Source organism: Bradysia coprophila (assembly GCF_014529535.1).
Source record: "Bradysia coprophila strain Holo2 chromosome X unlocalized genomic scaffold, BU_Bcop_v1 contig_35, whole genome shotgun sequence".
Taxonomy (NCBI): domain Eukaryota; kingdom Metazoa; phylum Arthropoda; class Insecta; order Diptera; family Sciaridae; genus Bradysia; species Bradysia coprophila.
Window position 1 is genome coordinate 2,729,905 of NW_023503325.1, and position 10,495 is coordinate 2,740,399.

Consider the following 10,495-nt stretch of genomic DNA (forward strand, 5'->3'; position numbering starts at 1 on the left):
TCTCACGCACGTAGTTCATGTTGTCAAGATAAATACGGTGGAATGTTGTAAGTGTGTGCTTATGACTGTGATATGATTCCTTTCGGTTTGCCAGATATACGAAATTCAAGAGATGGACTAAAGATCTTGAAGAAATCGGATCGTATGTTTTCTTGCTCGTTTTTCTACCGTTTGGAGAAAAAGAGTTAACATTCATATGCTGACACTATTCGCAGTCCGCACTATTTCTTAAGCAACCAAAAAGTGGAATTTTGTCGAGACAACCGAATATTTCATTCGTCGAGAACAGGGTCAAACAACCTTCACTGATTCTAAATTCAAAGATTTTATTTCATTTATCAATCATTACATTTGAGCCGTGGATTATCGTTCGCTTCCATTTTCAGTGACTCTTTCGGTACGCCCTTTCAGCAGAAGTAAGCAATGGGGTACTGAAACAAATGATACAAAGACATAGTGTTAAAGCAGAGTACATCAACTGAAGTTATGCTAAAAAGTCGAAATAAATTACCCGCTGTATGCCTTGATGAAAGTTTCAAATTGTTGAACGTCTGTCAGGTCAGCTTCAGCGGTGTAGAGGCTACATCCGAACCAAGCACATCTGCAGTTCGTCGTACCAGCATAAGCAGCACATTGGCTACTAGTAACACATCCGCCACCACACTGTAACGTGATGGATTAATAGTCACAACAAAAAATAAATTTTCTCATTGAATTTACCGGGGCTCGTTCGTCGTTCTGGGCATATACTTGTTGGTTGGTTGTATCTGATTGTGTTACGATTGATGAAGTACGGTAGGCCTTTTCAGCAGAAGTAAACAATGGGGTACTGAAACGAGTAACACGAAGACACAGTGTAAAACAGTGTACTGAAGCACTGAAGTCATGATAAATTACCCGCTGTATTTCTTGACGAAAATTTCAAATTGCTTAACGTCTGTCAGGTCAGCTTCAGCGATGGTGAAGCTGCATCCAAACCAAGCACATCTGCAGTTCGTCGAACCAGCATTCGATGCACATTGGCTACTAGTGGTACATCCGCCACTACACTGTAACATGATGGATTATTAGTCACATTAAAAAAGTAGATTTTCTTATTGAAATCACCGAGGCTGTTTGGTCATTCTGGATCTCTACTTGCTGGTTGATTGTTTCTGATTGCAGTACGATTGGTGAGTTACGGTACGCCTTTTCAGCAGAAGTAAACAATGGGGTACTGAAACAAATGATGCGAAGACACAGTGTAAAACAGTGTACTCTTTTCGTGAAGTCAGAATGAATTACCCGCTGTATTTCTTGACGAAAATTTCAAATTGTTGAATGTCCGTGAGGTCACCTTTAGCAGTGGAAAGGCTACATGTGAACCAACCACATCTGCAATTTGTTGTACCAGCATAAGCAGCACATTGGCTACTACTGTTACATCCGCCACCACACTGTAATCAGTGATGGATTAATAGTCACAATGAAAAATTAAATTTTCTCATCGAATTTACTGGGGCTCGTTTAAGGCTCGGAACGGGTCGGGTTCGGTCAGACCGGAACCCGAACCTGATCTTGACCCGAACCGGAACTAAGACTTCGGGTTCAACCCGAACTTGACCCGAACCTAAATTTTCGATTTCGGGTTCCAACCGAACCCGACCCGAACCCGAAGTTATTCAACCCTTACTTGACCCGAACCCGAATTTCCATTTCGGGTTTGACCCGAACCTGACCTGAACCCGAGATCTTCAAATAAATCAGGTCCGGTTCGGGTTAACCCGAAATTTTTGGCATTTTTTAGTGTAAAATTTTCGGGTCACCCGAACCGGACCTGATCTATTTGAAAATTTCGGGTTCAGATCAGGTTCGGGTCAAACCCGAAATGAAAATTCGGGTTCGGGTCAAGTACGGGTTGAATAACTTCGGGTTCGGGTCGGGTTCGGTTTGAACCCGAAATCGAAAATTCTGGTTCGGGTCAAGTTCGGGTTGAACCCGAAGTCTTAGTTCCGGTTCGGGTCTAAGACCGGTTCGGGTCATAACCTGAACTGATCAGGTCAATCCGAACCCGTTCCGAGCCTTAGGCTCGTTGGTCATTCTGGATATCTACTTGCTGGTTGATTGTTTCTGATTGTGTTTCGTTTGGTAAGTCTTGCGGGGTTGATGGTGTTTCTGGTAACGTCGATCCGTTACAGCATGCAATCAAAAGTATTGCGGTGATTGAAACTTTGAACATCATTTCTAAGTAGTTTTGTTTTGACGATTGTAACTTGAGACTTTTGAAACGACAAGGTGCGTATGGTTGATGTGCAGATTCAACGAGTATTTATATCGACTCCGAAGATTTTTAGCCCCGTACGAAGTACTGGGGGCTTATAAGATTAATATGCCGTTTGTAACACGTCGAATTGGAAGCAGACAGTAAGGGCAAAGCTTTTGGTTATGTTCATAGATGACGAATCCGCAATAAAAAAAATGTCCGTCCGTCCGTCCGTCCGTGACCCCTCTAGCTTGAGCAAATCACAACCTTTTTTCAAAATTCTTTTTTCCCCGATTGGTATCGACAAAAGTAAGGTCAAGTTCGAAAATGGGCATGGTAGGGTCGGCCCTTCCAGAGCTAGGGCCCTATAGGTGTTTTTCAGTCTTTCGGACGATATCTACCGAAATACGCACGTAATAGCTGCTTGTGATATATCAAATGAAAGGTATTGACGAGTAGAACAAAGTTGCTGAACATTGTTTTTGTGTAGGATGCAACGCGAGCTTGTTGGGAGGGCTCAAAGGTCGTTACTCGGCCCTAAGTGTTTTTTCCACATAAATCGAGTAAATCTCATCAGATTTTGCCAGATTTAGTTTTTTATGGAAGGTAATTGAATACCGAAAAGAACGTGGCGAAAAAAGTTTCAAATTTGGGCCCTTGGACTAAGGCCGCTACTCGGCCCTAAGTGTTTTTTGCACATAAATCGAGTAAATCTCATCCGATTTTGCTAGATTTTGTTTTATTTGAGAGATAATTGAATGCCGAATAGAATGATGGCAAAAAAAGTTTCAAATTTGGGCCCTTGGACTAAGGCCGCTACTCGGCCCTAAGTGTTTTTTGCACATAAATCGAGTAAATCTCATCCGATTTTGCTAGATTTAGTTTTTTATGGAAGGTAATTGAATACCGAAAAGAACGTGGCGAAAAAAGTTTAAAATTTGGGCCCTTGGACTAAGGCCGCTAATCGGCCCTAAGTGTTTTTTGCACATAAATCGAGTAAATCTCATCCGATTTTGCTAGAGTTAGTTTTTTATGGAAGGTAATTGAATACCGAAAAGAACGTGGCGAAAATTTTTTCAAATTTGGGCCCTTGGACTAAGGCCGCTACTCGGCCCTAAGTGTTTTTTGCACATAAATCGAGTAAATCTCATCCGATTTTGCTAGTTTTTGTTTTATTTGAGAGGTAATTGAATACCCAATGGAAAGTTGGCAAAAAATGTTGGGTTTCTAAAATAATGTCGTAAATTGTTGGTTTTATTTGAAAGGTACTTCGTACGGGCTTTCGTAATTGCGCTATGCGCAATTTTAAAAATGAACAGTTTCAGTAAATTTGACAATGCCCAACTTGACTTGCATTTTGGTAACAGACGCATTAGAGGGTTGTAGACGTATTAGGGTTCCGGGCTTATTAGGGCTACGGACGTATTATGGTTGCGGACGAAATAGGATTACGGGTTGTACGGGGCTAAGTCGCAGCAAACGCTCCGACTGTTCTGATGCCTTGTTTTGTCGCAATTCATTGAAAAAAAAAAACGAAACAGAAAATGTGTCGGTTTTCAAAATTGCGAGAGTGTATCCAACTGCTTTTTGTTATGTGAATACAGTCGATCCGCTTAAATGGTTAAATTCATACAAATCAAAAATTTAATTTGAGTTTTATGGAGATAAGATAGTAACACCATTTCTTATTGTATCGAGCTGTTTCTTCAAAAACTTGGTGATAGTACATTTCGTACCTAGGACTAAAAGACTTTTAGTCCGTGGTACGAATAGTATTTTTCATATTGGACAGAGAAAAAGTGCGACTTCGTCCTAGATATGAAAATCAATTATTGTAAAATTTAGATGTTGTTACATTAGAGACGCGCCCTAATCGGGGTACACGATAGTCCTGTATGTGCTTGAGATTTAATCAGATAGGTGTCAGCCACGAAATAACAATTGGAGTAAATGTATCATCTTACCAAATCCGTTAAACGTCTTTTAGGCACCTAAGCACGGCCACCCTGAACAAAAATAAAGTTTTACCGAAAATGCACCCAAAACTTGATTGCTATTCTAAATAAAAAAACAGTTGAATGGGGTAGCATCTGATCCGAATTAATGGTTGCTAGGAATCTCGCGCCGCGTCATTCACAATTATTCACATTTTGACACATTTTGTATAAGGAAGATGTCACTTTGTGAATTATTGTGAATGACGCAGCGCGAGATTCCTTAACACCGACTTAATGGACCACTGCTTTTAACTCTCACTCTATTTAGAACAGCAATCAATTTTTGGGTGCATTTTCGGTAAAACTTTATTTTTGTTCAGGGGAACCGTGATAAGCATCATAATTTGCCAAATTTGCAAACTTTAGACGCATCTGTTGCATAAATAGTTTTATGAATCTCGGTGTAAAGTACTAACTAGGCGCCACTATTTGTGGGTCAGGTCCCTTGACTGCCTTTTTAAATTTAGGGAAATTAAAGTAAATTGATAGGTATTGAATTTTTTTTATTGAAATGAGGAAAGTTAGCAATGACCAGTGATAAACACACTGGATTCTTACTTGTACAATGCTAACTGTAGCACTGACAGCACCGATCAGTGATAAGCTCACAGAATGTTTACTTTTACAGTGGACTTTAGCACAGACTAGTACACTCTTACATTTACAATGCTCACTTTAGCACCGATGTTATAGGTTTCGCCCGAACAATATATTTTGTTTAACTACTGAAATCAATCAATTCATTAAAAATTATTGAAATGAAAAGCGTCTTTCGAATTTTTTAAATTGAAAGATAAGAATAATGCAAATGAAAAGTTGGTATGCGTTGTTTTTTTGTTACTTCACAAAAGTTAAAAGTTATAAAAAAATTGAATATTGTTAGAAATTATTAGTCCACCATTTTATATCAAGCAGTGTACGACATAAATTTTATTATTTTATTATTAGTTTTTGAAAGGCGTTCAAATTTTCCATATCTAGTTCAGGATTTTCGAGTTATCGTGCAATCAAAAACCAGATAAAATTACTTTTGGGAATTACTTCAAGATCATGAGTACTAAGCTGACCATCTATGAATTTGAACCCAAAAACGTTTTTCCTCGTCGAATAAAACCAAAGTTTCCAAATTTGGTTCAGGATTTCTCGAGTTATCGTGAAATTCGAAAGCCAGACAAAAATGTTTTTAGGAATTACTCAGAGCGCATGTGTCTAACATTGACCGTATTCGAAATTGATCACAAAAATGTTATTTCTTATCGCGGGTTTGACCGTTTGACCAAAATGATGGATACCGGGAAATTTTAGTCACAGCGAGCGGGAAGCGATTTCGGCTTACCGATGATGAGTCTATTTCCCGGTCGTATTTCGCCGTTTCCTGTTTAGACTAACATTTCTCAATGATATTTACCTGTTAGGTTTCAACATCCTGTTTAGATTACATTTCCCCATTCCAGACTCATTTCCTGGTCAAATTTCGGTTCCCTTATTAAAGTCTCATTTTTCGGTGAGCCTTTCATTTCCCAATTAATGTCATTTCCCGCTCAGATTTCGGCCTACCGTTTAGTTTTATGAATCTCGGTGCAAAGTACTTATAAACAAAATAGACTTGATTTTGAAGGTCAGAAAGGGTGAATCACTTTTTTACGAGTTTTTGCTGTAAAATGGCCATTTATTCCATTTAAATTAATTTTCTTTCTTTTCACTAGTGCCTAGACGCCATGCCATGGGGGTCATGCAAGTCTTATTTTCTTAAATAGTTTTCAAATTTTTAGCGATCAGGAAATTAAATTTCAAATTATCTGTCCTGTTCTAAAGCACGAAGAAAAGATCTAGGGCTTCAATATCATGAACTATTACCGTTTTAAGTTAAATAGAGATTAAATTGGTGCGAAAAAAACACATAGTTTCGTGTCGCCCGACATTTGTACCGTATAAGTCCCATATAACTTAAAACGGGAATAGCTCATAATCCTGACGTGATAGAATTTTTAATTTTCGTGATTTAGAATCAGGCAGGACCGAAACCTGCCTATGAGTTCTAAGACTCATAACTTACACATATTAAGCAAATATGGAATACTATACGTATAGCATTGCTTATTTCTTCCATGGGGAACTAGTTCCTGAAGCAAGTAAGAATACTTTAGGTACGAATTATCAAAAAAAATAATTGGTAATGTCGATAAAATTTCGAGTTTTCTATTTTTACCATCAAGTCTGGGTAGCCCGCTCACCTCTAGGATACACAAAACTGTAAATTTTCTTACACTTTTCTATTTAATCTTTTTGAAAGTTATTAATTTTCATTAAAAGTATTTGTAAAGTAAAGTGGTTTAAGAGAAACAATTGCGCATGTAGAGTGTTAGGTGAGCAAGGATTTCTATTTTAACTTTTGTTCTGATAGGAAAGAAATGCAAAGTTTTTTTTACACGAAATACTAAACATTACCCAATTTTAACCAGTCCAGTCCAGATCGAATAGATGGGTGTGTCAAGACGAAGTTATGTCATCGAGTATGTATATGGTTTAAAGAAACGTTTCTAAAAATATCTATGTGGGTTATTGCACCGATAAATGGATATCGACGAAAATAGAAAGGCAACCAAAAAAACTGCTAAAATATTCTAATCTATGCAATTCTATCTTATAAATGAAAATAAAGATTCTGATTGTTAATATACAATGCGGTCATTCCGAAAAAGTGCCAGGTGCAAAAAACTCATTAGAAAACTAAAAAAATTGAGAAAAAAAAAATATTAAAAAAATTAGAGATGAGTATAAATACTCCGCTAAATCTTGTTGCATCAAACATTGGTCTTCCGTCAGTGAATCTAAACTTACCTTCGTCGCTTACTTCCAGAAAAAGAAAGTATTCAAAAATGTCTTTCAAAGTTGCCATCGTAGTTTTCGCAATAGCTTTGATTGCTAACGCATCGACTGTACCAGAAACAGAGACAACCAGCCAGCAAGTGGAGGTCCAGAATGACCAACGAGCTCCGGTAAATTCAATGAGAAAATTTTCTTTTTTTTTTAATTTTTACTATGATTCCATAACTGATTACAGTGTGGTGGTGGATGCGTCACCAGTAGCCAATGTGCTGCTTATGCTGGTACGACAAATTGTAGATGTGCTTGGTTTGGATGTAACCTTTACACGGCTGAAGCCGATCTGACCGACGTTGAACAGTTCGATATTTTCATCAAGGAATACAGCGGGTAAGTTCTCTTCTCATAACTTTTTTTTGCAAGACATCAATGGAAGTGTTGCACTGTTTTACACTGTGTTTTCTTCTAATTCGTTTTCAGTACCGCAGTGCTTACTTCTGCTGAAAAGGCCTACCGTAAAAACCGAACCGCATAATTTGGAGATCAAGTGCTAATGTAATCTATTATAAATGAAATAAAATCTTTGAAATTCGAATTGGTAAATTTTAGTTACAAAATCAAAGTCCGCACCGTTTCATGACAAGACTGGGACAGGACAGGACTGGGATATATTCTCCAATTAACATCGAAGTACACACGCGGAATTCTGAAAACCGACACATTTTCAGTTTTGTGTATTTTCAGAGTTTTGTGGTTTTTGCATGTATTAAAGGGAGAAATCAAGGACTCGCGTAAAACACAAAAACCGAAAAAATGTCGGTTTTCAGAATTCCGCGTGTGTAGTTTTCATATCCGAAAACGGCCACTTATTACCTTCGCGACGGTCGTGGAACTTGAAGAAGTTGCAGAATCCTTCGATAGTTTCAACAAAATACAATTTTTCGGTGATTCAACTTATTTGTATTTTACAAAACTTATCTTTGCTCTAACTTACACATAAACTGACGGATCTTCAACATTCAGACAACGTGTACCATCGATAAACGCTTCCGAAAATGAGATTCTCATTGCCAGTTGTAAGAATTTATCCTTCAGAATATCCTTTCTATCATTCGATATTCGATCTACGGTACTGGTTGTCGAGGGAGGGCAGTTCATCATGAAACTGAATCTCAAATATGTCACTTCCAGTTCGGTGACAGCATCCCTATCGACACACACATTCGAATAAAAGAATATTTGAACAGTGTGAGGTAATATAAAGTCGTGTCCAACATGCTTGATTCTATTTTGTCCTAAATTAACAAATTTCAATGCTTTCAATCCAGCGAATAGGTCGCTGTCTAGTGATGTAATTAGATTACCGAAAAGGGCTAGAAACTCTAAATTGGGAAACGGTGATAAATGGCTATTTGTCACCGATGATATGGAATTGAGTGGAAAATTTAGGACTCTTATATCCGGAAAAAACGAATGAATATTTACGGGAAACGATTCCATATTCTGTGATCTTATTATTAAACCTTGAATGTTGACGTTCTCGTGCTCATGTAAATGCGTTCCATACACAGCCGTTATTTTGTCGTCATCATTGCCATCCAATGTAACATTTCCATCACACCGATAAATGACACCAACTATATGAAATGGGAAGATGTCAAACGAACACTTGATAGCTATCGCGTCTGTGAATGACCAATTGATGGTACACACCAGCAGCACAGCGACCACATAACCAATTGATTGCCTGTGTCGTAAATTCAGTTTAATTATTTGGTCAGTCTGGTTGATTGATTTCCTTACATGATTGTTGGTTGATGGTGATGCTACTCTATCCACGTCAACATTTAGTAAATAAATAAATTGAGTGGCGAATTCACAGAAGTTCGAATTTAATCTCAGTTCTATGGAGATAAGATAGTTGCACCATTTTCTTTTTCCATTATTATATATCGTCAAACATTTAATTAGTTATGTAGCGATGATATAAAAACCAATCCTCCGCACCGGTCGATAGCGAGGTAAATAGACTAGCACATGCATTTGTTTTTATTATGGTTAAGTAAAACTGTACTTGAAGATAATTGCGAGATAACATGCTAAGGGTGTCGAAAGCAATGAAAGTACAGGCAAATTCACCTTAAACGCATTAATAAATTATGTCAAAATAATATGAAAATGAGTGCGTTTGAGTGCGTAAATCAAATTTTTATGTCCTCCGGGCGAAAGAAGTGTTTGTATTATGTCATAAAGTTTTGTTTTCGACTCATGAAGCATGTTAAGTCGATCTGTCTCCCATGGTATAAAAACAACAAATAAAATTTATTAAATAGACAGATATTTTATTGGATTTAATTTTGGTTTTGTATACAATAAAAAGCGCATAAAAACAAAGAAACAAAAATGGATGTTTTTTTGATTCGTGAATATAATGAACCGAAAATGAATTTTAACTTATTCTTTTTGTTGATGTTGTTTGCTTCTATTTTGTACATTTTACTTAACATATTTATTGTATACATTTACTAATGCATTTTGGTAAGTATATCGTTACGAACTAGTCATGTCAATGTAAATGTGGGTATGCCAATTCGGTAGAAAACAATCGAAGTTTCTGTCAGTTATTTTTAAATATTTTCATTTTTTTCATTCACATTTTAAGTCTAACCGGAAAAAAAGTAAATTTTACGCTTAAGAATTACATTTCTTTTCTTCATTTTTATTAAATTTTACTTTTTATCATCCACTTTGATTATACAAATTTAATTATTTTTTTTTTATTTTAATTTATCATATCAATGCAATGGCAAAATATATATAAACAGAGATTAATATTGGGCAACAGATAATATAATTAACAGCATTTTTTACGTTAAATTTTTTATTTTAATTTCTTATGCATTCATTAATGGTATATTATATGTACAAAGGGTGTGTACATGATCATTCCATTATTCTTTTGTGGTTTTTTATGGTTTTCTTTCTTTTCATTTTTTTAATAGATAAATTTTTCCTCTTTCATTTAAATAGCTAAGTAAATTATTTCATTTTTTTTTGTATTGATATAGGCTAGCTATGCGTTGAGTTTTCTTTGTTTTTTTGTTCAGTTGTTTCTACTGAAGAATTTTAATTCCGTTTAATGAGTTATACTGATAGTAGATAGGTCAATTTGAAGGGATTGAGTATGATTGATTTTTATATGTATTCTGTCTGTCAGGAAGATAGTTCCTTTCTATTAAAAGGACATTTTAGAATGAAGAAAATAAGAGCGAAAACAATAATGATAGAAAAACGAAATTCTCAAACAAAACGTTTGATCAGATTAATTCTAAAAGAACAAACCAAAAAAATCTAAAGGACACTCAATTTCATTCCCCGAATTCAAGAAAGATCCAAGAAAAACGTTCTCAGCTCCCGTAGTTTCTCAGAT

At 36.4% G+C, this 10,495-nt stretch overlaps 1 protein-coding gene across 1 annotated transcript; it reads left to right on the forward strand.

Annotated features, from left to right (window-relative positions):
• Positions 1–6,990: 6,990 nt before the first annotated feature.
• Positions 6,991–7,630, forward strand: LOC119069543. The gene is made up of 3 exons (XM_037173618.1): positions 6,991–7,238; positions 7,304–7,455; positions 7,546–7,630. Exons 1-3 carry the CDS (start codon positions 7,011–7,013, stop codon positions 7,598–7,600), a joined length of 435 nt encoding a protein of 144 aa, XP_037029513.1. The 5' UTR covers positions 6,991–7,010; the 3' UTR covers positions 7,601–7,630.
• The last annotated feature ends 2,865 nt before the right edge of the window (positions 7,631–10,495 follow it).

Coding starts and splice junctions, on each gene's coding strand:
- LOC119069543 (XM_037173618.1), top strand. CDS start 7,011: ATGAGTATAAATACTCCGCTAAATCTTGTTGCATCAAACATTGGTCTT. Junction 7,239..7,303: donor AGAATGACCAACGAGCTCCG/GTAAATTCAATG, acceptor AACTGATTACAG/TGTGGTGGTGGATGCGTCAC. Junction 7,456..7,545: donor TTCATCAAGGAATACAGCGG/GTAAGTTCTCTT, acceptor ATTCGTTTTCAG/TACCGCAGTGCTTACTTCTG.